At 40.4% G+C, this 27,393-nt stretch overlaps 2 protein-coding genes across 4 annotated transcripts in view; both read right to left on the bottom strand.

Moving 5' to 3' along the window:
- Nucleotides 1-7,473, bottom strand: part of LOC130929712 (integrin beta-1-like) — a 29,476-nt gene extending 22,003 nt beyond the window's left edge. Inside the window, exons 1-2 of one of the 2 annotated variants that reach the window (XM_057857122.1) lie at nt 7,104-7,473; nt 6,440-6,569 (exon numbers count right to left, since the gene is read on the bottom strand). The gene's annotated coding sequence lies outside the window, so the exon portion shown is untranslated. The remainder of the gene's footprint in view (nt 1-6,439; nt 6,570-7,103) is intronic. The other variant, XM_057857121.1, reaches the window with a different exon arrangement.
- Nucleotides 7,474-10,195: 2,722 nt separating this feature from the next.
- The window catches only part of LOC130929713 (integrin beta-1-like), a 28,245-nt gene continuing 11,047 nt past the window's right edge, over nt 10,196-27,393 (bottom strand). For both annotated transcript variants that reach the window (XM_057857123.1, XM_057857124.1), the window contains 4 exons: nt 25,935-26,173; nt 20,051-20,273; nt 15,600-15,829; nt 10,196-11,766 (listed from right to left, as the gene is read on the bottom strand). In XM_057857123.1, coding sequence (XP_057713106.1) covers nt 11,618-11,766; nt 15,600-15,829; nt 20,051-20,273; nt 25,935-26,173 — 841 coding nt within the window. In that variant the 3' untranslated portion in view covers nt 10,196-11,617. The remainder of the gene's footprint in view (nt 11,767-15,599; nt 15,830-20,050; nt 20,274-25,934; nt 26,174-27,393) is intronic.

The raw sequence follows: 27,393 nt of genomic DNA, 5'->3' as shown, positions 1-27,393 counted from the left end.
GCAGTGGTGCTATTTAACATTAAAAATTGCAAATGGCGGAACGTCGGCTTTAATTTACTGTTTTAATAATATCTTAAAATTTAAATATGTTGAATGTTTCCATTTTTGTGCCTTTTGGAGCAAAAGGAAAATGCCATTGCTTCGAATGGGCGGGCATGTTTTCTTCCGGGCTGAGGAGCCCCGTGGGGTCAAAGTGCATCATTCGCTGTCGCCTTGTAAATTTGCACTGCCCCCTAGGGCTTGGCTTGAATACTACATCGTTTTCATGAGGAGTTGCGACATTGTTCGAATGGAAACGAAACCATGTAAATGCACATTTGAAATTTTTCGTCTTCTTGTAGAGTCACCATGTAAACGGCCCCTTAACAAGCTAAGTGATTAATACATGATACATGACTGACGCATCTGGCCCCTTTGATGGTAGCGCGACCAAGCTTCTCTGGTAACATCAAAGCTAGAAACCTGTCAATCATCGTTAACTTTAAACAGCTAACTCCAGAGCACTGCTGACCAAGAAAAGAAGCAAGAGGGAGAGTGAGAGGCTATATGAGCATGAAGCAGAAAAAAAAAAACATTTAAATTAAAAACCCGATCCTTTTCACCCAATTCCAATCCTCTGAAAAATGGCGCGGTCGGCCCGATTTCCGATCACATGATCGGATCGGGACATCCCTAAAATACGGCACTGTCACATCGCTAGGGGGAAAAAAAAACCCTCAAACACTGTGGTGGAAGTTAGCGTCACACTGCTCCCTCCCTTGTTTTAGTGCAGCCTCTTGAAACAAAAACTGCCATATTTACTACAAACTAGACCTGAACGATATTGGAAAAAAATATTGCTGCGATTTTTTGGGGGTTTGCGATATATTGCAATATTATATTGCGATATTAAAAAAAATGTATATATATTTTTTTCAAGAAATTTTCACAAGATGACTTAAATAGCTGTTTGGAAAGACTTTAGATGACTCACCATCACCACAGTGTATAGTCATCCTTTGTTTTTCGCGGTTAATGGGGACCAGAACACGCCGCGATAAGTGAAAAACCGCGAAGTAGCGCACCCCCCCCCCCCCTTTTTTTTGTGTGTTTTTTGTGCCCAATGTATTTATTCAGATTTAGCATTGGAAAGAGATACATATAAGACATGTTTTTTCTCACTTTTCCCCCCAAAGTGATTTAAAAAATGTATATAAATAAATGGTTTTTAAGCACTTCAAATGTCATAATTATGATGAGTTTTAAACATAACTGTCCAACCAAATCATTTTTGAACAAGAATAAAGTAATGTGGCAGATAAATGCTTGGCTTTATTAAATGCTTCTGTATATCTATTTTAGCTGTAACCGTTGAAGTGACATGTAGAAATTTCAAACTCCTCATGATCACTTCTGGCATTTAAATGTCTCCAACGTCCCCACAGTACACACATTCATTCCAGCGCGGCTTCCTTGCAACTGTTTAACAAGTTAAACGATGATTGACAGATGCCCGTGTGAAGTCTGCTTCTTTGGCCAGATCAAAGCCATCGTTGTGCCGCAGTGACTGAGAGGATCAAAAGGCTGGGAGAGGGAGGGTAGGAGGCTGTGCAGACCAGAAAGTGAGGCGTATGTGGATCAAAAAAAAAGAAAAACTATCGCACGTGCTTGCGATGGGACTATTGCGCACACGCACATTGCGATGGCGATGTTTAAACGATATATCGTTCAGGCTTACTACAAACTATTTATATCTTATAAGTAGATTTACGTTCTTCTAACTGATCAGTGCGAAACACGCTTATGACATGGTCATCCGGGCCGGGATCGAAACCACAACCTTTGTTGGGAGACAACTCCTCTTCAACTGAGCCATATCGTCCCAATGATAACTGCCAAACCTCCACATCAAAACTGATTGGACGTCCATTACCATCAACGGCAACCAATGAGTTAATTTGGACCGGATATTACTTATCATAAAGTTCACTAAAACAGTTACTAAGGGTGTAACGGTACATGTATTTGTATTGAAACGTTTCGGTACATGGTGCTCGGTTCGGAACGGAGGCATACTGAACAGGTTTCTGACGTAATGTAACCCTTACTTTTCGAGGCTGTGAGTCAATCGGGTTACAGTTTCTTTGTGTAGATTATATTTACCCCGTCTTCTCTACTATAATGAGGACCAACACGGTAGGACAGTACTATATAACCCAGAAACGTCAACGGTGCGACAACGTGGCCGCCACGAGAACACAGTGGAACGCGGGCGTTAAAGTCAATCAGCCAATGCACACCAGTTGCAGTGCAGCCGCGTGTTAGACGCGTCCCAGAAGCGGCTCAACACGATGCACGCAACAAGAAAGGCAGAGTTTATTATTTGACGCGAGACACAACCCTCCTGAGTCAATACTACTAACGGTAGCTAGGATCGGGCAGACCGGAAGTCACTCGTGTAAAAATACGGGTGGATCTGGTCGATTTTCAAACTAATATGCAATCGTAACCCACTTTTTGAGTCCATCAGATCTCTTGAGTGGTAGATCGGCCGCCATATTGTCTGTCATTGTTTATCCGTATTCTCAATGGTTTCAATTTGTCATGCAATTTATAGTGCAATTCATGGAAGCCCCGGTGCTTTCAGACGCTGTAAACTCATTGGATGCGTTGCATAAAAGGCGTTATGTGGAAAAGCTTCGGTCTATCCATTCGCCAGATCCATATTTGATGCCTAAATCGATATTTTTTGACCCGCTGTCTTCGCCGTCTCTGCTTGACATCTGCTACCCTGATATCTACAACTATCTTGTCCACAGAAACTCAGCCTATTCTCACGAAACTTTGAAAAACTTTAAGAGCAGCACTCTAAGCAACATTACCCCGTGTGACCCTTTACTTCCAATTTTCTAAAATGGCGACAATCAATAAAAAAAAAAAAAAGTTGACTGCGATGGCCGACGCTTCAAGGATGGGTGGATATTGGACTATTTCTTCAATAAAATACGCAACAACTGTGTCTGCCTCATTTGCAAAGAGACAGTCGCTGTTTTCAAAGAGTTCGATGTGACGCGATATTACCAGACAAGACACGCTGACATGTACAACATTACAGGGAAGATACGCAGCGAGAAATTATAGCAACTTGAAGCTAGTTTACTTTCACAGCAGCAGTATTTCGCAAGAGCCCGAGTGTCGAAAAAGAACGCCACAAAGGCGAGATTTTTGAAATTATGAATTAAAAAAATAATAATAAAGCAAATGTGACCCACAGACGGGATTGCTAAAATTTGTTTAAATTACCACACCAAATCTGGCCATTTTTGCAAAAAGTTTGGACACCCCTGTTTAACTGATGATCCGGAGACGAGGCCAGCTTCTTTCACTTGGTACCAGCTAAATATTCAAAAAATAATGATGGCGGAAGAAATAAACATCTTGAATTTGAAACTCTATGTTGTCGGCGATTAGCCTCGCAATGATCTTAATTGTGGTTGTCAGCCCAAAACCCTCTAAATATATATTAAATGCATCTTACCAGATATAAAATGACTACTACATAATCTGTGGTGATCATTTGGTGCCCAGTTTTCTCGTCGAATTGCAGCAGTCCATATAGCTCTCCTCTTCGGGTCTCTCGGAATACGGTAGAACTTCCAAGTCTCTCCGTCTATCTTCTCTGTTACTGCAACCAACCGCCACACATGCCTTCACCATTTCGATTATTAATGTTAACGAGCAGAAAACCACGCCATGATAGGAGGAATTTACGTAGCGGGAATGCCTAAACACGACGAGCTGACGGACAATATGGCGCGGAGGCGTGGTTGTGACGTCATGTGAGTGGGGTCTATAGGTTAATGTTCCTATTGTTCAAAGCAAGGCACAAAGGTGTGTAATAAACAACTATCACATTTATATTTTGCATTTTGTTTTCTTACTGTACCTAAAATGAACCGAACCGTGACCTCAAAACCGAGGAACGTACCGAACCGAGATTTTTGTGTCCCGTTACACCCCTAATAGTTGGAGTGTCAAATGAGTTCAATCTTGCAGAAGAGTAAGTGACTCCATGATCTTTAAAGTTTTTACGCTACCTTGTCTTTGTCGGTGAATTCCTGTTAAGATTGTTGATTAACTCACTCCTGACACAGAACGTCTGTCTGAGAAATGAGACTCGTTTCCATGACTCACTCAGATTTATACCTTTATCTCGCCACCTCTAACAGAAATGTGCCTGTGCTGTTTAATAAGGGAGTGCAAAATATCGACTTGTTATTCTAACGCTTCAAAGCACATCTGCTAAAGTTTCGACATTCATCTAGGCAAACAACATTTTACTTGTTTATGTGTAACATAAATATTGATATTAACAAACTTTGAACAACAAACTATGGCAATAATTTGGTTATGTTTACAATGCTGCTTCCTGTCGTGCTTTGCTTCCTCATTTGCTTTTTAAAAACAGAGCAAGTGAATGGTTTTTAGGGGGACCGATTGTTAACTTTGGGGAGTCAAGAGGCAGTCTGCAAACCATTTGTGCACCCATCCCCCTTCGTGCTCTGCAAGCCGGTCAGACAGACAGCACACCCCCAACTGCAGCTCCAGCTAGTGCACTTTCAGTCCATTAGGACCCCCTCCCACCCAAACAAATGCTCTGCTTGGTTCCACAATCAATCACCAAATAAAAACCACACCCTTTACCAGCTACAATTCCTCATTCCAGACTACAAGTAGGAGTATATTCAGTTGTGTAAGGGCAGGTCGCAGTTGGCTCCCGAATATCAAAACAGTACAAAAGAGCCCCCCAAAAAAACACAAATAACACAAAAATGAAATGTCATCATTAGCTCTCCTTCCTCTTTATATTTATGTTTGGGAACTCAATGGCTGCTATCGACATCTGTCACTGTCAGTGGCACTGAAATATGATTATTCATTGTCAACCCTCCCAGTTCAAATGGGTTGGACATCTATTGCCGCCCATGAGTAAAGTTAATATTGCTGTAGCGGGTCAGATAGAGGAGATCCCAGACCTCCAGAACCCCTCACAGTAATGAGCTCATACATACCAGCCTAACCACAAGCATATTACAGATGCTGAGCTTGTAAAATGGCAGCGTTTTCTTCTCTGGAGTTCACTGTCTCACTTTGACATTCACGCCAAGTTTCTTAATGTTCAACACGAACAATAGCATGCCGAAGTGGGATTACGAGCCAGTAATGACATCATTTTTTTAGGATGAAAAAATGGCACGATAATTCACCATATTGAGTTCAACTTTGGGGATATCACTGATGGCTTAACGGGTTCTCAATCACAATGACAACTGTGATTCAAAGGTAACTGTCGGGGGGGAAGAGGAACAAGGATGAGTTGGTTGTGTAACAGAATGACACTACGGGCTTGCGTACGCAGCTTCTGGAAAAATTGTTTCAGGCGTCACTATGGAGCTGACTCACTGTCCTCATGTCTCCAATTAACCAGACAAATCCTTCACATTTGGTGTGGACTTCTAAAGATTTTATTTTCTACTGGTTGCTAGACAACATTGCACAATGCAAGATGAAGAAACAACGCCTCAGGCTACATTTCCTTAAAGGGAAGTGAGCCAGGCATGCCTGACAAGCCCTGTCCTGTCCGAGAAGACGACAACATCCGCGGTCCCATCTGACCAGAAGATTTTGGTTAACCAGTCGAGTGCAAGCCAAGACCACCAAATGTACCACTGTATGCTGGACTTGATACACACAATAAAACAGAACCACACTGCGGTCTCTCGGGATACTTTCAAAGCAGGCTGTGTTACATGCATGTCGGACAAAAGGAAGTAAAAAAGACATTTGTAATGTTGACCAAAGCTAAGGAGTGCTAGACAAAATACTGTTAAATATACTTACTTAATCGATTTGCAGTTAGCATACTTTAAAGACATTCATTGATAAATAATTATACAGCACGTTTAAGAAAACCATTAGAACTTCTAATAAATTCCTGTGAATGGCAGTCACGTGCCTTTCGTCATTTAATGATATGATTGAGTTTTAAATATAACTCTTTCAGTGCCATTAACGACAGATGTCCAATAATGCATCTTTTCATCCTTTGCTGTGAATTAAATTAGTCTGTCACTAGCAGACGTCCAATCCATTTGAACTGGAAGGGTTAGCACTTAGCAGCAAATGAACAAATGTTCATTCACTGCCAGGCCCTCAGTTCAAATGGAGTGAATGTCTCGCCTCAATGTCAGATAATGATTTAAATGCCCCCCCCAACTCTCGTTTTCAGAGTGTTTGTGTTCGCATTCGCAGTCAAATTTTAACCTAAAATATCTACAACTTCAGATAACCATTAACAGTCATGCTGAAATGTATTTGACTTCTCCCTCTACATTTTGTGAGCAGCCCAAGCTAGAAAGAAACGAATGAAAAACAACAACAAAAAAATTATACTTCTTACATGGGTTAATAGTGTTAGACTTTCAGTGTCCTTTCTTCTTCGTAGGTTGGGCTAAAACTGGGACTCAACATCGCTGCCCGAGGACCAAAGCGGTATTACAGGCTGAGACAGACCAACTCATCAGCTAAAACTGTAAATCATCATTAAAAATATTAATAATTGTTCAAAGAATGTATAAATAATGGCTAAAACTGTATCTTAACACATTTATGTAAGGGTCCCAACAACCACATGTGCTACATCACAATAGTACAAAATGGCCAAAAAAAGCATCTGGGAGAGCAAGTTAGAATGAAAAGATCTATAGATAGCCAAATTAGTACAGGATAAAAATGTTTAAGAGGGTAAGAATGTATTTTTTAGAACTAATAAAACACATTCCGTGAACAAATAAGTACTGTTTGTTCGGCTCGGTGGCCTACTTTCTGGTCAAACTTTCACACATTCTTTTGGGAGACCAGATTAAATCAACAAAACAAACACAACATTTCAAACGAGTTGTACGTTCGATTATATATTTTCATGTTCTCTTTCAAATGTTAACTACGAGCCAAAAAACAGTCGCCTGAAGACACACATTCCTTCTTTTGTCGTCCATAGATGGCAACACGGCGAACTTTAACCATGAATAAAGTGTTTGTCATTTATAATGATCAACACCTACCTTGTTCTGTAACTCAGGACCAGTGGAGTCAAAATGACATTTATTAGTCCACCAGTCTTCTATTCCCCCCAAAAAAGAAAATTACAGAGGAATAGTGGGGCGAAAGCTAGCTTAAAAATGCCAGGCGTCGCTTCGTTTCCTTGAGACAACTTTTCTACAGCTTCCGAGAAGTTTTAGTCCAGTTTAACCACTATAGCATTTCGTTCTGGTAAGCTAAAAATAAAAATGAAAGAGACAAGCAGAAAAGAGTCTTCCTCGGTTGGTCGGACAGTGCGCTCCTTTTCCTGGGAACAACTTTTTTTTCTTCCTGAGGTGCCTGGACAGAACAAACCTCTCCTTCTTCTTCAGCGACAGACCGACCCGCCCGTCGACCCGGATACAATGGCGGCACATAGCGGAGGGTCAATGCAACGAGCACATCTGAAGCCGCAACTACTGGTGCCCCACAACTGCTTGGATGCATCAAAATAGCCGCCATATTGCTACAGACAACACCGCTCCATCGGGCAAGACAAATCAGTGTAACTTTGCCAAGCTGACAGGGCCGGCCCAGCCTATACGCAGACTATGTAGCTGCCTAGGGCCCCTGACCACTAAGGGGCCCCCAATCTGGCAATTGTTTAATTTATATTCTATTTTGTTTGCTACAGTTTACTTTATTTGACTTTTGTGAGTTTTGATAATTGATTACAAGCTTAAAAAATAAAAGTTCTTCCTTAACTTCTTTCTTTCCTCTTTTAGAAAAAACTTTGGCGCTATGTACTGTAAGTACTGACAATCATTTGGGGTGAGAAGTTTGAAGTATGCAGTGCAACAAAATCTGATTAATATACAAAATATGGAAGTATGGGTTGGATTGCATGTATGGCTTTCACAGTACACTGTGACGAAATGGTGGGCCAAAAATATGGGCCCATTTGCATTATTTTGCTTAGGGCCCCCAAATAGCCTGGGCCGGCCCTGCGGCAAGCTGCAATGTGTTTCCTAAACGAATGCTTCTCAAAATAAAAATAAAAATGGTATTTTCTCCAAGTGACAGTTTAATTAAACTTTAATATTCTTGAGAAGTACCACACTGCTGCAGGCAGAGGCGTAGCAAGGGTCCCCGGGGGCCCCAGGCAACAAGCAACATGGGGCCCTTTGAGCGTGTGCAAGTAAGGGGGACAATTGGACTTAGAGCAATAGCATATTTAATAAAAGTACAATAACGCCTCAGTCTCATAGAGCGCTTTTTAGGACACTCAAAGTGCCCGGCTTCTACTATATTACGACATAAAACTACAGTAACATACAGTAGCACACTCACTGCGGTCTTGCTTCCTGTTCTCCTTTTCTATTTTTTTCTTTCTTTTGTCGCTTCCAGAAGGAAAACTTCTCATCATTTTGGATATACGCCAATTAAATAAAAGCCAAATCGCCGCTCACTCTCACTCTGAGTCATGTGAGGGAAAGTGGGGGAGTGTAGAGCAAGTGAAGGGGCCACTTCAGGGAACTCAGACACAAGGCTTTCACTGGCACTGTCGCACTTGTCGCTGAGACAGTGTAGTAAAGCTTCATGTGCTAAATCTGTTGGCCCTCTGGGGGCCCCTGCTGGCTGGGGGCCGTAGGCAATTGCCTGGTTTGCCTAATGGGACGCGAGGCCTCTGGCTGTAGGTCGAACTACAGAACCGATACTGCACTCCTCAACATCAAGCCCGTCGACGGGGGCAACCGGGTATGTTGTCCCGGGCCTCAGGACCGTTGGGGCCCCTGAATTACCCTTAATTTATTTTACTTTACATTTACATATTTCTTTTTTATTTAAATCATTGTCTGATTAAATGTTATGTTCTACTCGATATATACCTGAAAATTTTAACATATTAAATATTTCAAATATATATTTTTTCCTTTTTTTGAAGCGGGAAATTAAAATCTGTCATTGTTATAAACTCTAAACATGGCGAGTGGTCATTAATCGGGCGCGCAGAAAAGAAAAGAAAAACAGAAAAAGAGATGAAGATCATAAAGGTGAACGATAAAAATGATGAAGTTTTTAAAAGGGGGACAAGAAGCCAGAGAATTAGGGCTAGAGTTGGCTGTGGACACTGGACAGTGATGTCGGTAAGTGAACAACAGCCGCTAACACTGAACATTTTCATTATTATTATTATTCGCGATCACCGTGACCAAAGCCCGATTCGAGTCTGTCACCGGTTACCGGTTGCTTGTAGCCTATTGAGCTGCGGTATGACAAGACATGCTGCTTACGTTGAGCCGAGGGGAGAGAAGGTGATGGGAGATCAGGGATATATGTTAGTATGTGGGGAGCAGGTGCGCGAGGCTGAACAGACTCGGGTCCGGTGGCTGGATTATCTTGGGTTTACAACCCACTGTGTATTATAGCAAACACTCTCTGCACACTGCTACGCATTTTCTTGTCTTTGCCAGTGACTGTAGCTGGACGAGAGCGAGCCTTCAGTAAAATGAAAATAATAAAAAAATACCTATGTTCCACCATATCGCAGGGCAGGCTTAACAACCTAGCCATGCTCTCCATTGAGCGTGAGCTTGCTCAAACACAATTTCACTGATGTTATAAATGACTTTGCTGTCAAAAAATCTAGGTGCATCACTGTTTGAGGGCTTGATAACCTCAGGAATTTGGATGGGGCAGGCAAAGGATGTTTAGTTATACTGTTTTGTTGCTTAGCAGGCAGGCATAGCACTCTCAGTTGTATAGTAATGTAGCCTACATGGGACAATAGATTGAAATTGTTTGCTTATATTGTGTCACATCACATTACGGTCTGTTAAATTTAACTGTCCATCTCAAACTAAATCATTTGAAAATGTACACTGTCATTGCTTGCAAAGCGTTAAAAGTACTGCGTATGTTGTCGTGACAAGCCGGTGGCAGGGGTGGGGGGCCCCTTTAATGGTCTCTTGTCCCCGGGCCCCTGCAAGTCTATTGACAGCCCTCCTCAACATGATATTGATTTAATGATCATTATAAATTGACAGCGATGGTTACTTTGGATCTCAGCACTGCTCTTGAAACAGGGGGACCCAAAAAACCTTTCAACAAACCAATCAAACCAAGTGATGGAAGAAAAAATATTTTATTTATAGTCATTGAAAACTCAACACATATGGCCATAGGGACTTTGTGCTATCAGTTTTACACACATAAACACTAATAGACACTAATAGACTAGAGAACAAGTGCACGTGATTATGGATATTAATGACATAATGAGAAACTGCGAGTAATTCGGGAGACTCACATTTGATTGGCTAAAACAGTACCAGCATTGATAAAATGTCTGCCCCCATGTCAGACGGCCACTTTCATGAAATACAAGTGGTACCTCTACATACGAAGTTAATCCGTTCCAGGAGCTTGTTTGTAAGTCGAAATGGTCGTATGTCGAGCAGGATTTTCCCATAGGAATACATTATAATTCCATTAATTCGTTCCACAGCCCAAAAACCTGCACTAAATCCTTAAAAAATACTGCTGGTACTATTACAAATGGCAATTACATATAGCAAAACAAATAAATAATAAATAATAATCGGATTAATAATATAATAATAATAATAATTCCTTTAATAGTGTAACGAAACGGGTTCTAATAAGGCGGACGTTTTTTTCTGTACCTGAAGGCACCGCGGCGCTGACGTGACAAAGAGGGAGGGGAGCGGGTGAAAGTTTACTTTCGCTTTCAATGCTTTCTTGAGAACATCGTCAATTGCGGCAGACAGCAGGCGTTTTGTGTTGAATAAGTTGTGAAAGAAATGCTGAAAACGTGGCGAAGCTGGCGATTTCTCTGGAGATGTTACCACAATAAGAATTGTCAGCTTAACTTATAAAGACTGGCGAACGATGGTCGGAGGAGGACCGTGGAGATGTATTGTTGAGCCATTTCACGGATGCCCACCCTACGCTCATATTTTTCTGTCATTTGCATCTTTATTTAGAAGGTAAGCGTCAACTTTTTCCTTGTTTCACCACCTGTACCAACCTTTTCTGAAACCTGTGTTGATTTGTCACACAAGAAAATCCGCCGTGCATTCGTCTGCGGTGCTGCCATTGTCGTCGTATTTCGAGCATGTCGTCGGATGTAGAAACAAATGGCGAGTCAAATTTTACGTCGGATGTCGAAAAGTTCGTGTGTCGAAGCGATCGTATGTAGAGGTACCACTGTACTGGCTTTTTTCTCCTTCTCCACCATTACAAATTTTACCTATTTAATTATGTGCTTTTTCCAATTTATTAACCAAGATTCTTTTGATTGATTGACATTATAAAGGTTTTGTCTGTCCCTTAATGTATTGATCATATTTCAAACTTATTTCATTTCACTTGCAATACAAAATACATAATCAAGTATGTTGTACAGATAATAATTCAGACACGTCATCTATAATTGCCGTCTCTGTGAAACGAAGGTATTGAGGAGCATTTCATTTTTCTTTTACTCTGTCGTTGCTTTCCACGATGGGATCGTCCGAATCTCTGGTGGGAGGAGTTAACGTGTAAACAGTGGAACAAGGACTGAGAAGGTTGTAAGACAACACATGACACCAAGCCACTGATTCAATCCAAACATAAAGATAGAAGGGGAAGAGGAGACGCCTCTTTCCATTAAGTTGGCAGAACGAGCGGGAATTATGGCTCCTGCACAATGAAACAAAAAACAAAGGTTAGGCGTCCATATTTTAAACCATATTTTGGACACAAATCCATGCAAACAAAGTGATAGAAAAAGCTTAATAATGAAATCAAATCCTAATTAGTCTTCTTATCCCAGTCGTCACAAAAAAATCTCCACATAGAAGAGGATGTCACACCCAGAATGAGCTGCATATTTTTGCAGTCTGCTAGCATGCCATCCATAGGCTTTCTTTTCTCCTGTTGCCATGTGACCATCCTGCCATTCTGTTAACATGTACAAGCTAGCTAATGCAGCACTGGAAAGTTAAACATGATCATCATTTCTGGTTGTGATGTATTGTTTTTTGGGAGGAATAACTACGAAACAGCCAGATTGAGTGCCAAATTGTTTTCTACATGTAAAATTAGTGCATGGTTTTTCGACATGTTTACCATTTTATAGCACCTTTAAGTAAACGGACTTATGGAAAGTAAACAGAACCTAAAATTTTAAGTAATCTGGATTTAGGTACTGTACATATTATTACATGTAAAAGGTATGTACTAGTATAGTCTATATACTAGTCTAGTCTACACTAGTACATAGTCTATAGTATGAAAAATAGGTGCCTGACTATACTATAGTATAGTATATGGTATAGGTGCCTGACTATACTATGGTATAGTCAGGCACCTATACCATATATGAGTCTGAATTTTTTTATGTCGCTGCTCATGCAAAGTCATTCCCGAGTAAAATCTCGATTAATTATTGTTTCATACAAATATAGCAAAACTTAAAATGGCGATAAAATTCTCAAATTTTACACTAGATGCACAAAAATCACCAAATGCAGAGATAATCACCTATATTTTCAGGATCAATAGCAATATTTAACATCATTTCAGTTGTTGCCTAAAATAGCAACTTAAATATTTTTTATTTAGTGCAAGTTTTCAATAGCTAATAAATCACTCAATTTTCACAACAGAAACCTAATACTTGAGGACAGCATGCAGAATCATTTGCAAAATTTGCATTTTTCTATATCCAATCACAACTTATTTAGGTTGAATTCCGATGTTACTATTGCCTCAGCACGGAGGCACGTCTTGCCGGCTATCTGGCCCATGTCGTTTTTAGATTGAAATGTTATATAAATATAAAACATGTAAAAGGTGATTTTTTTTTGTATGGACACAGAAATGTCTAAATTACTTCCTTTTTTGCCCAAAAACGGGCAGTTGGCTGAAAATTACCTGATGATTTGAATATAAAGTTATGCTACTGTTGATTGATACAACATGGCGGCCATCACAAAACAAAGAGTTTTTTAGGTTGAAAATTCTTGAGAATAAATCCGTACATCCCTGAATTTCTATAGATATGAACAAAGAACAGTCTAGCTTCTTGGTTAAAAGCAAAAAAAAACAGGCAGTTATCTTAAATTTTACAAAAATATTTCAAGCTAAAGTTACGCAAATTTTTTTTCATCCATTTTTTCACAAAGTTTCAAAGTGCATGAATGGGGCGATTTTATATAATAATTACCTTGAATCCTCGACCAAATAATTCTTGACACACTCCTGCCTGCTTGTACGCAGTAAAACTTTTGTCCTTTTCCATCTAAATCCGGCATTTGAACGCAGTGTGTGTTTGAGTTTATCACAGTGAAAGCCAAATGCTCTGCCTGGTTCGGCGAAGGTGTGGCACAATGTTTGTGAAAGCTGTCTTGTGACAAGGGTGGCCAGGGGTGGCATTTGCCACCCCTGAAATTTGGTTGGCCACCCTAAGTGCCCCCCCCTAACCCCCACCTCAGTAAAGCTACGTTCACGTTCTCAGTAAAGCAACGCTTCATTTGCTTGTCGCGCCACGGATTCCCATTGAAAGTCAATGTAAACGCGTCACGCGTGATGCGCCGGGGCGACGCGATGACGCCAAATCGACTGTAGCTCGTCAAATTTAACGCGCCGCCAAGGAGATGGTTTGGTTGAACTTTCTGCGACTGGGTTCGGCGTCGAGGAGCAAGCAGCCAATCGAATACTTTTTCCTCATTCACGTGACTTTAGGCGAATAGGACACACAGGAACGTCAATTTCATGCATTCCCAACAGAAGAAGTTGGACCTCTATGTGTTCATATGGTTCCTGAGAACACTACCACTGCGGTGGTTAAACACTAATCTTAATTGAGGTAAGTGAGAATGTCCAAAGTGTGAAAAAATTGTGAATGTTTGTGTTTAATGTATTGGCATCTCGCAGGTGGTTAGGTAACGTTTGTGTTGCTGAAGTTAAGGAGCTAATGTTAGCAACACTAGCTCGAAAGTATGTTATCAGTATTATTATTATCAGCATTTAGCTGTGCAGTTATGTAGCCTACTCGCGTATGGGTCGCAAAAAAGACGGTTCAAGCAGGAAAATAGAAACACTAATAGCCTATCAAACATATGTAACAAGGTGGAAAGTTTGGGTGCCCAATTTTCCCACCATCTCAAACGCATCAAATCTAGTTGACTGCCAGTTTAATCTTTTCATTGCTCTGGGGCTATAGCACTTTATTTATTTATTTGTAAAATTGTGCTTAAATGTGTCAAACAGAAATGTAATTATCTCACTAATTAATCATCAATAAAGGTATTACTAGCAATGTAGTGTACTGGTTATTATTGTCATCACCTAAAATCAGAGGCTGTCATTGGAAACTGCTATATACTATATTATTGGCTAGTTTGATCTTTTCATTGCTCTGGGGCAATAGCACTTTTTTTGTGTGTGTAAAATTTTGCTTTAAATGTGTCAAACAAAAATGTGTAATTATCTCACTAATTACTCATCAATAAAGTCATATTACTTGTAATGTAGTCTACTGGTTATTATTGTCGTCACTTAAAATCAGAGGCTGTCATTGGAAACTTTAAACCATTTTATGTCAATACAATAGGGGTGTAAAGGTACATGTATACTTACCCAACCGCTCGCAATCGAATGTTAGGTTCAATACAGTGCTGCATTGAACGCTGGCCTGTAGTCAGTTTACATAGGACATGATTGCATGCTACCACTGCATTTGCAGTAATATTCAAGAGGGTATTCATTCATGATTGGGGTGATTAGGGAAGAATTTTAATGATTCATGAGGAAGCTTGTCCTTGATTTGTGCTACTGTGATCATGCGAGTTTTGTTTTAATAAACAACGTGCTGAGCAAGCAAATGGTTTAACATGTTATTCCTGTACTTTACTGAAACTAATTGTGACCCCAAGACCGAGGTAATCGTGACTTTTTTTGTATCGTTACACCCCTACAATAAAATATGCCACCCCTCTACAGATTGTGACCCTATCTGGCCCCTCCAAGAAAAAAATCCTAGACACGCCCCTGGTCTTGTCAACTGATGGTGATGTCTTTGGTCCATCTATTTTGAAGGCTTCATGAATGAGACGCGGGCTAAGTTCACGCAACATTTGAAGTAAGCGCAACTTCAAATATCCAATAAGCATAACTGAACATTTATTTCAAGTTAGCACAATTTACACTTCAGGTTTGTACAACCTAACATTTCAAGTTCTGCTTACTCAGAAATGTACATTTTGCCCCAAAACCTGCTAATTGGAGTTTTGCGAACTTAAAATCTTAAATTAGCTTGACTTTTAGGTTAATTTTTTATTTTTACTTTTTTTTTTTTTTTTTTTTACAGCGTTATACATTTCAGGAAAGAAAAATCTCCTTTCCCTAAAAATAACTGATCAAATAAATAGGAGGGGGAAAACACTTGACCAAAACCCAAAAAATTAAGAACTGAAAGAAATAACAAATAATACGAATAAATAAATAAAACACACAACTGTGTTTGTTACCTGGCTGATCGACAACGTGGACCTCTTTGGTGTCAACGCGGATGGTAAAGAAAAACCAGCTGTCATCGTCGTTTCTCTCCTTGCAATGCATAAGGCGGAAATCCTGGTTAAAAGGAGGCATCGGAAGATCACTGGTGTCCTTTACTTTGGTCAGAGCAAAGTAGTCGCAGTCTTGCTCGCATGTGTCCTTCTTCTCGCCCGTCCGGAACGCTCGGCACTCCACACATGCCCTAATAGAAATAAATACATCAAATAATACAACAACAAATTAAAAACTCAACACCAGCAGCTGGAAATAACTTTAGTGCTAACGTTTGTCATTTCATACGTTTTGCAAAAGCATAATTGGAAAAATCATATGTTGTTACACGGAGTGCAACTTTGTACGGTCACAGAAATAGTAATAGAAAATTATGAAAATTATTTTGAGATACTGTCTTTTCTTTAAATCCTAAAATCATATAAAGAGGAAAAAAATGAAAAGCAATAATTTTACAAAACAAAAATCGTAACAATGAAAACATTTTAATTGATTTGTAATATTACAAGAAAAATTGGACAACTAATTAAGAAAATAAATATCTCTCATTGAAAGAAAATGTATTTATCATCATTCACCAGAGACAAAAATAGTCAAGTTTACCAAAAAACTACTTCAGAATAATATTGCGAGGGGGGAAAAAATTGGAAATTTATAACACAATAAAATACCCCAAAAATAAAATTTTATATAAATATTATTTTTAAAAAATATGACAGATAAAAAAAAAAGTTTATGAGACTACAGGGGGGGGAAAAATGTTGTTAAAAGGGAGTAGGAGGGAATAAATACTCATAATAAGTGGGCAACCCTTCTCTCATGATATCTGGTCGTTATTGTTTCAATATTGCTAATTTTTTAAATGCGAAAATAAATACTACTTTTATATATTAAAAAAATACAAATAGATTGCAATTTTAATGAAATAGTTGTCATTTTAACATAAATCCAATACTTAAATTTATGAGAGTAGAAAGTTCAGAAAAAAAAATGTTTTAAAAAATAGGCATGTTGTGCTCTTTTACAAGAATTAAAAGGTGACAAAGTAATAAAGCAAGACGTATTTTGCTGTATCTTTGTTATTCTTCACATCCTAAATTTTTGATCATTTACAAATAATATTAATATATTGAAAGAAATGTGTACGATACAAGAATAGAAATGAACAACAATCGCTCGTCTCCCTCTACAGGTTAACTTGGAACCTACAAGTCCGCAATTATTCAATGCAATTGATCAGCCCTGAGGAAAAAAATCGCGTATACTTACACCTACCAAATTCCATTGTGATCCAAAGATCAGAGAGGGCGCCATTTTAATTTTGCAATTAATTCATCTAATTAATCAGTCCAGAGGGGAAAAAAACAAAAATTGGGCTCCGGGATCAATGTGCATACAGTACATACGTAGAATATACCAGGGGCGGACTGGAACTAAAAAGCAGCCCAGGACTTTGACTCAGCCCAGCCCACAAGAATCACCGTACGAAGGGCAACACAGACCCTCTAGGGGGGTCGGGGGGGCATGCCCCCCCGGGAGAATTTTTTGTTTTGTTTTACATTTTATTGTAAAATGTATCAATTTCTTGCACTTTGAGAGAAAAATGAAGCGGCTATGAAGAACTACACGTTGCATTATTATACATTTTAACTTGAATACTGAGAAATTAACAGCACAGTCAAGGTCTCAATTTAGAACCAGAAAAGGCAGGAGACTGCCTGAAGCACAAAGAAAACATGGTATGATTTATGATGAATCACAATGAAAAGAGGCTGTAATTACACATTTTAGCTTGAATACTCACTGAGAAATGAACAGAACACTCTCAGGATCTCTATGTAGAACCAGAAAAAGGCAGGAGACTATATTTCTTCTGAATTAATATTGTGCGGCGTGTGCATACGTTGTTTTACAGCTAGAATATTTTTTCTTAGGAGAGGGATAGTAGGACTAGCATACTGTAACTTGACAAGATTGCAAACAGGGACATGGACTAGCTGGCACTAACCCTTAAAATGACATTTATTTCATTTAAAATGTAGCTACCTGGTGGATAACAATTGCCAATTTACCTAGCAAGTAACCCTCTTCATCCCTACTTACTTGCCCTGCGCTTGTCTGGGGAGCTTCCACCAGCTCATCATTACCCTCTCCCTCGTCTGTTGTCTCTCCCTGCACCGGCTGCACGTGAGAGCGGCTGCCGCTCTCACTCTCACCATCCCTGGGGGCTGTGCTGTTGCTTGCCGGCGTGGCCGTTGCAGCCAGACTGTTGCTTGCGAACATGTGTGTTAACTTGTGGCATTTCGATGCTTCGCTCTCGAGTTTCTTCAGCTTTTTCTCTCTAACCTTCTCAACGCCACCCTTCTCTTTTCTTTTTTTTGCCACCACCATCCATATTGTTTATCCACGCTCGTCGCTATTTGGCTTCCACAAGGAGTAAGGCTTTACCAAAGTAGGCTACTTTGTGCTTTCTTCGTTCTTGTCCTATCAGATTGACGGTTAACAGCCAGGCGCATTGCTGCCACCTGTCGGATTGGATGCGAACTGTAGATAATCATAGAGGATGGGGGGATAAAAACAGTGATGTATGTATGGCGGCCGCTGGCCGTCCAGAGCACTGGCCGTTCTGTGACCCTCCAGAACCTACAGATTACCAGTCCGCCCCTGGAATATACTATATACCTACCAAATTTCAATGTGATCCATCCATGAATAACAGAGAAGTATCAATTCTAAGTCACAATTACTTAATTTAATCCATCAACTTTGAGAAAACAAAAAAAAATTAAAAAATGACCTTTGAGGATTGATGGGTATACTATCGACCCTACTCACCAACGTCACAGAATGACGTGTCGCTGTATCCGGCCGCCATATTGTCCGTCATTGTTTATCCGTATTCTCAATGGTTTCAATTTGTCGTGCAATTCATAGTGCAATTCATGGAAGCCCCGGTGCTTTCAGACGCTGTAAACTCATTGGATGCGTTGCATAAAAGGCATTATGTGGAAAAGGTTCAGTCTATCCATTCGCCAGATCCATATTTGATGCCTAAATCGATATTTTTCGACCCGCTGTCTTCGCCCTCTCTGCCTGACATCTGCTACCCTGATATCTACAACTATCTTGTCCACACAAAATCAGCCTATTCTCACGAAACTTTGAAAAACTTTAAGAGCAGCACTCTAAGCAACATTACCCCGTGTGACCCTTTACTTCCAATTTTCTAAAATGGCGACAATCAATAAAAAAAAAAAAAGTTGACTACGATGGCTGACGCTTCAAGGATAGGTGGATATTGGACTATTTTTTTCAATAAAACACGCAACAACTGTGTCTGCCTCATTTGCAAAGAGACAGTCGCTGTTTTCAAAGAGTTCGATGTGACGCGATAATGATATTACCGAACAAGACACGCTGACATGTACGACAACATCACAGGGAAGATACGCAGCGAGAAATTATAGCAACTTGAAGCTTGTTTAATTCCACAGCAGCAGTATTTCGCAAGAGCCCGAGTGTCGAAAGAGAACGCCACAAAGACGAGACTGTTGAAATTATGAATTAAAAAATAAATAAATAAAGCAAATGTGACACACAGAAGGGCTTACTAAAATTTGTTTAAATATATTGTTCTATGTAAATCAGACAAGGTAGCCCCCCGCATTTTTACCACACCAAATCTGGCCCCCTTTGCAAAAGGTTTGGACACACCTGCTTAACTGATGATCCATAGACGAGGCCAGCTTCTTTCATTTGGTACCAGCTAAATATTGTTCAAAATGTAATGATGGTGGAAGAAATAAGCATCTTGAATTTGAAACTGTATGTTGTCGGCGATTAAACTCGCAATGATCTTAATTGTGGTTGTCAGCCCCAAACCCTCTAAATATATATTAAATGCATCTTACCAGATATAAAATGACTACTACATAATCTGTGGTAATCGTTTGGAGCCCAGTTTTCTCGTCGAATTGCAGCAGTCCATCTCGCTCTCCTCTCCGGGTCTCTTGGAATACGGTAGAACTTTAAGTCTCTCCGTCTATCTTCTTTGTTACTGCAACCAACCGCCACACACGCCTTCACCATTTTGATTATTAATGTTAACGAGCAGAAAAACACGCCATAATAAGAGGAATTTACGTAGCGGTAATGCGTCAACACGACGAGTTGACGGACAATATGGCGCGGAGGAGTGGTTGTGATGTCAGGTGAGTTGGGTCTATAGTACATCCCTTGAACACACCTGCCATTTTTTTTTTCTGATTGGTCCAATGAATAAAAGAGGAGTAGCAATTTGTAAGTCTCCTCTCGAACAAGAAGATGAACAATAATTAACTAAGTAAGCAAGTTTTTAGACCTTCCTGTGGACAGTGTAAAAGTTTTAATGTCTCGATTGCTTGGTACTGACTTGTGTTGAGCACAAACTCCGGGGCAGGTGGGGCAGATCTCGCAGGTAGGTCCCTGGAACTTTGGGTCGGTACACTTGCAGACACCGCATTCGCAGGTTCCTCGGCCGTTACAAATCTGTCCATTCTTGGCCAGGCAGGTTGACGTGTCCAGCGAACAGTCGCACGCACTGCCTGTGTAGTTGACGTCGCACACGCACACGCGGCACTCACAACGACCGTGGCCTGACAAACACAAACATGAAATCTACTCAACATCAATTTATGCCTTCCCCAGACAACGCAATTTTTTTTGTTTTGTCCGACGATCAGAGTGTCAGATTACATGACATCGTATCATGATGTCCCAGTGTGTCTTGGAATGGACGGGTTGTCACACTACAAAACCAGAACCTGCATGATCATCAGACTGCTGCGAAAAGCACGGTCTGACATCTGACGTCATCAGGAGGTGCGACAAGCAGCTGTCAATCAGTAAAAGCCACAGAGGTACTTTGTATAATATGGAGGAAGTCAGCGTGATGTCACGATGACGTCACCTCGCTTAGCAACGTGTTGCCATTTTGCAAAGGGGAAGAGGAACATGAAGGATGTGTCACACTATGCGGTATGACAAGCAGAAATTCTGAATTGCCAAAATTCCGCCGAAGTAGTCGTGAGGCATCAGAAAGTCTGTTGGTATGTTACAAGGCTTTGTGACCACCCCACTGTCATCCAGGATGTATTGATATGAGCAAATCATTTCTGCATGTTGGACTACTAATGTCTGCCCACAGCACACTGAAGAGTCAGAGGATAAACGGGAGGTTGACACAGCTGACAAGAAGCCCGCTACTATGCAGTTAATGTTGATGCCTCTTGTAACATATTTATGTCACACTGCTGTTGCGATACTTGTGCACTCCCTGTGGATGTGGTATAACAGTTAAAAGGAACTTCTGTGATGAGTCGTGTGCATATGTGATGAGAAGCACACTGAATAAAGAAGTGTTGTTACACTCAAGTTTCGGCCTTACATGTACTTAGATTGAGGAAGTAAATAACACCTCTTTTCTCCTGTAACTAAAGATCTGTGAGTAAAATATGTCAACTCTTTCAGCAAATTATCTCATTTAAGAAACCCACCAATACAAAGCAACACATACACACAACACAACACGAATCTCCACAATGTGTCTGTCACGCTGGAATCGGTCTGAAATCTTGTAGTCTGAGTCAGGCATTATACACACGCAGACACTTCTGCTTCGGAGTGACCTGAATTTTCTGTATTAAGTTTGATTCATATTGAAGAAATTCCACATGAATGAGAGAAACTCAAGGATGAAAACTGAACAACTGAAACCAGCATTCAGTGCTGACCAAAAGTATTAGCACCCCTGCAATTGTGTCAGATAATGCTCAATTTCTCTCAGAAAAGGAATGCAATTACAAATGCTTTGGTAGCAATATCTTCATTTATTTTGCTTGCAATGAAAAAACACAAAAGATAATGAAAAAAAAATCATTATCATTTTACACAAAACTCCCAAAATGGGCCGAACAAAAGCATTGGCACCCGTTGAAAAATCATGTGATGCTTCTCTAATTTGTGTAATTAACAGCACCTTTTACTTACCTATGGCACATAACAGGTGGTGGCAATAACTAATTCACATGTGTAGCCAGTTAAAATGGATTAAAGTTGACTCAACCTCTGCCCTGTCTCCTTGTGTGTACCACATTGAACATGGACAAAAGAAAGAAGACCAAAGAACTGTCTGAGGACTTGAGAAGCAAAATTGTGAGGAAGCATGGGCAATCTCAAGGCTATAAATCCATCTCCAAAGACCTGAATGTTTCCGTGTCCACCATGCACAGTGTCATCAATAAGTGTAAAGCCCATGGCACTGTGGCTAACCTCCCTAGATGTGAACGGAAAAGAAAAATTGACGAGGGATTTCAACGAAAGATTATGCGGATGGTGGATAAAGAACCTCGACTAGCATCCAAACAAGTTCAAGCTGTCCTGCAGTCCGAGGGTACAACAGTGTGAACCCCTACCATCCGTCGGCATCTGTATGAAAAAGGGACTTTATGGTGGATACACAGGAAGACCCTACTTCTGACCCAGAGACATAAAAAAGCCAGGCTGGAGTTTGCCAAAACTTACCTCAGAAAGCCAAAAACGTTTTGGAAGAATGTTCTCTGGTCAGATGAGACAAAAGTAGAGCTTTTGGGGAAATGCATCAACATAGAGTTTACAGGGAAAAAAACAAGGCCTTAAAAAAAAGAACACGGTCCCCACAGTCAAACATGGCGGAGGTTCCCTGATGTTTTGGGGTTGCTTTGTTGCCTCTGACACTGGACTGCTTGACCTTGTGCATTGTATTATGAAGTCTGAAAACTATTAACACATTTGGCAGCATAATGTAGGGCCCAGTGTGAGAAAGCGGGGTCTCCCTCAGAGGTCATGGGTCTTCCAACAGGAAAATGACCCAAAACACACTTCAAAAAGCACTAGAAATTTACCGAATGGAATAGATTAATTTCTAATTTTATTTGGAACCATCGGAGACCTAGAATAAAGTATGCTACACTTCAGTTGACTAAAGGGGACGGAGGCATATCTTTACCATGCTTGGAAAATTATTATAAAGCTGCACAACTTAGAACGTTGATTACATGGTGTGACCCCGCGTACGATGCTAGGTGGAAAGAAATGGACCAAGCACAAATTCACATTCCTATCTCATCTATACTGGGGAATAAGGTATTACTGCCTTTTTATTTGGATAAAGTTTCTACTTGGACTACAGTGCCACTAAAAGTATGGGTTGGTATACTTAAAAATAAAACTATTGAGAAGGATGCAAAGGTTTTACGGTGGCCGGCGTATGACACTGACTTTACTCCCGCAAAAACTGACGGTGGTTTTAAACACTGGTGTAGCATAGGCGTCACCGCATATTGGTCAATGACATCAGGAGGTAACCTTTACTCTTTCCAACAACTTGTAACAAATATGGTCTGGGGAAGACCGACTTATTTTGATATCTTCAACTACGCCATTATCTTAACATAAGCATTTTAAATGAATGTGACAGACACCCAATAACTACCGGTACTATCTTTGTGGATGCTTCAAGAGGCACACTCACAAAAAAACTGATCTCTAAAACATACAGTGGGGCAAATAAGTATTTTATCAACCACTAATTGTGCAAGTTCTCCCACATGAAAATACTAGAGAGACCTGTAATTGCCAACATGGGTAAACCTCAACCATGAGAGACAGAATGTGGAAAAAAAAAAAAAAACAGAAAATCACATTATTTGATTTTTAAAGTATTTTTTTTGCAAATCATTGTGGAAAATAAGTACTTGCTCAATACCAAAAGTTCATCTCAATACTTTTGTACCCTTTGATGGCAACAACGCAGGCCAAACCTTTTCTTTAACTCTTCGCAAGCTTTTCACAAACTGTTGCTGGTATTTTGGCCCATTCCTTCATGCAGATCTCCTCTAGAGCAGTGATGTTTTGGGGCTGTCGTTGGGCAACACGGACTTTCAACTCCCTCCTCACCCCGTGGCGTCAAAATGATATCAAGAACAGTGAGCAAAAATCCCAGAACCACACGGGGGGACCTAGGGAATGACCTACAGAGAGCTGGGACCACAGTAACAAAAGTCAGTAACACAATGCGCCGCCAGGGACTCAAATCCTGCACTGCCAGACGTGTCCCCCTGCTGAAGAAAGTACACGTCCAGGCCCGTCTGCGGTTCGCTAGAGAGCATTTGGATGATCCAGAAGAGGACTGGGAGAATTTGTTATGGTCAGATGAAACCAAATCAGAACCTTTTGGTAGAAACACAGGTTCTCGTGTTTGGAGGAAAAAGAATACTGAATTGCACCATACCCACTGTGAAGCATGGGGGTGGAAACATCATGCTTTGGGGCTGCTTTTCTGCAGAGGGAGCAGGACAACTGATCTGTGTAAAGGAAAGAATGAATGGGGCCATGTATCAAGAGATTTTGAGTGAAAATCTCCTTCCATCAGCAAGGGCATTGAAGATGAGACATGGCTGGGTCTTTCAGCATGACAGTGATGCCAAACACATAGCCAGGGCAACAAAGGAGTGGCTTCATAAGAAGCATTTCAAGGTCCTGGAGTGGCCTAGCCAGTCTCCAGATCTCAACCCCATAGAAAATCTGTGGAGGGAGTTGAAAGTCCGTGTTGCCCAACGAAACCCCCAAAACATCACTGCTCTAGAGGAGATCTGCATGGAGGAATGGGCCAAAATACCAGCAACAATGTGTGAAAAGCTTGAGAAGAGTTACAGAAAACGTTTGGCCTCCGTTGTTGCCAACAAAGGGTACAAAACAAGGTATTGAGATGAACTTTTGGTATTGACCAAATACTTATTTTCCACCATGATTTGCAAATACATTCTTTAAAAATCAAACAATGTGATTTTCTGGGTTTTTTTCTCCTCCACATTCTGTCTCTCCTGGTTGAGGTTTACCCATGTTGACAATTACAGGCTTCTCTAATATTTTCAAGTGGGAGAACTTGGACAATTTGTGGTTGACTAAATACTAATTTGCCCCACTGTATTTAGCACTACACAGGATGAAAAACCTCACCACTACATACATCAAGCTCAGATGGGTGAGGGAGGCGGGAATAGAACTTTCTATTGAGGACTGGTTAAACATATGTAAAACAGCGGCTACTACATCGAGCTCTGATTTATGGCGTGAATTGACATGGAAGAATATGATGCGTTTTTTCATTACACCAAGAATAAAGGAACTCCAAAGTAAAAACTCCGAATATGGTAAATGTTGGCGGAAATGTGGAAGTTCATCTGTGGGCCACTTCCATATCATCTGGGAGTGTCTCAAGATCTCCTCTTTTTGGAGACATGTAGCGATGGTTTCTGAGAAGATTTTTAAAATTAGAAGCAAGTTTTAATATGTTTTATTTGGGTAATATCCCAAATAGTTTTACAAAACGAGACAGGTACCTCCTACAGATATTGCAAGCTGCAAGCAAGAAAACAATAACTTGAAAGTGGTTAAAAGAAACACCACCTACTGTCACGGAATGGATGGACATAATACACGAGATTTACATTATTCAGCAAATGAATTCTTCCCTAAGAAACTCAGCCGAAAAATGTGAAAGATACTGGGAGAAATGGAAACTTTTTCTAACTTAAGGATGTGATTCCTCTGTTCGTGTACTCTTACAGACAAACCCTGGATGTCTCATTCGTATTTTTTTTCTATTCCCCGTTTTTATTTAATTTATTCGTGTCGGTCATTTTGTTATGTTTGATGCTCTACACTGGTACTGCTGGAAACAAAAACGCAATAAAAACAAAGTTAAAAAAAATAAATAAATAAAAAAAGCACTAGAAAATGGTTTGAGAGAAAGCACCAGAGACTTTTAAAGTGGCCAGCAATGAGTCCAGAACTAAATCCTATAGAACACCTGTGGAGAGATCTGAAAATGGCAGTTTGGAGAAGGCACCCTTCAAATCTCAAAGACCTGGAGCAGTTGGTCAAAGAAGAATGGACTAAAATTCCAGCAGAGCATTGTAAGAAACTCATTGATGGATACCGGAAGCGGTTGTTCGCAGTTATTTTGTCTAAAGGCTGTGCTACCAAGTATTAGGCTGAGGGTGCCAATACATTTGTCTGGCCCATTTTTTTAGTTTTGTGTAAAATGATAACGATTTTTTTTTTTTCATTCTGTTTTGTGTTTTTTCATTGCAAGCAAAATAAATGAAGCTATTACTACCAAAGCACTTGTAATTGCAATTATTTTCTGGGAGAAATTGAGCATTATCTGACAGAATTGCAGGGGTGTCAATACATTTGGCCACCGCTGTAACTACCTCCACAGAGCTTGTTGCCGGAGCGGTCACAATTGAAGTTGTCGCACTCGCAGTATTTCCCGCTATAGATCTCAGAGGGATTATTCCTCTTTTTGCACTCGCAGGTTCCGCACAGGCAATCGCCGTTGTTGCTGCAGATGTCGGTGCCGTTGTCCTTGCGACAATTTGCATCCATATCCTCCGTATCCATATTTTCCGTGCTGCACTTGCACAGATGCCCGACGCGACCCTCGTTGCACCTAACCGGAAAAAATATCTTAAGTCATTCTGTCACTCTGGGAAATATTTTACAGTTATGATTTTACAATTATGAATTGGAGTACTTGCTTGCTCCTTAGCTACAGCATATGTTGGTTCACTACTCCCATTTTAGGAAACTAAATATTTACTGTATATTATAAACTTTATATTGTGTATAATATTCAGTGTTGGAAATAACGCCGTTATAAACAACGCCGTTACATAACGGCGTTATTTTTCAGTAACGGGGTAATCTAACTAATTATTTTTTCCACCGTTACAACGCCGTTACCGTTACTGACGGTTAAATGTGGTGCGTTACTTACTATGAATAAACTGAAGAAACTAACAGCCGTAGCGAGTCTACTGTGCTCTGTTTATTTGTCATCCAAGACTTGGGGTGCGTTCAGGTTCGAGAATAGCGCACGTACTTCTTATGACTCCAGGCTGTTTGTCCCTGCTCATTCAGTTAGGTTCATACTACAGGTCTTAATGCACGAATCCGATTTTTTCGTGTTTTTCCGACTCGTGTGAGGCATTAACTTGACGGTCTGTACGGGACAAGTCGTATAGAAGTGGATCATTTCAAATCCGATCTGGGTCACTTTCGTATGTGGTTCAAATCCGATCTGGGCCACATTTTTCCAGAATGTGGCTAGCGGTCTGAAATGTCAGACTCCCAAATCGGAATTCATGCAGCAATTACGTCAGCAAAGAGCAAGAGGCATGGAGGACGGCAGCGATATAGGCATTAGCACCTAGCTTGAACTCTGCTTTTAAGCACGAATCGGGCTTGACAACAGTCATAAAAAAAAATAAAATGAAGAAAAGGATAAGCCTTACAATTTTCGATTTTCATTCTGTGCGCTGAATGAGCAATATTTCATTATTGCAAACTGACGCACCCACGTCAAGGCTCATGTGCGTGCATGTATGCGTTCTATCAGTCCATATAAACTTTAAGTATAAGACTAAACGGGGATTAGTAATGTCTGTTATGTGTGTCCTCTTTTTGGAAATCAAAATAGGATCACCCTGGAATGACATAGCGCTAGCATGTGTAATTTGTTTTGATGCTTCTGCGCATGCGGGTCTCTGCTGAGCGTATCTCTGACTGCGAATTAGTGCGCATGCGTGAAACTTGAACGGTCTCAATGGACAAAGGCAATCTGAATGGGCACGCCAAAAAAAACAGGTATGGCAAAAAATCTGATTTGTG

Source organism: Corythoichthys intestinalis, chromosome 14 (genome assembly GCF_030265065.1).
Source record: "Corythoichthys intestinalis isolate RoL2023-P3 chromosome 14, ASM3026506v1, whole genome shotgun sequence".
NCBI lineage: Eukaryota > Metazoa > Chordata > Actinopteri > Syngnathiformes > Syngnathidae > Corythoichthys > Corythoichthys intestinalis.
Note: the sequence above shows the minus strand (reverse complement) of the source record. Positions and strands in the feature narration are given on the sequence as shown.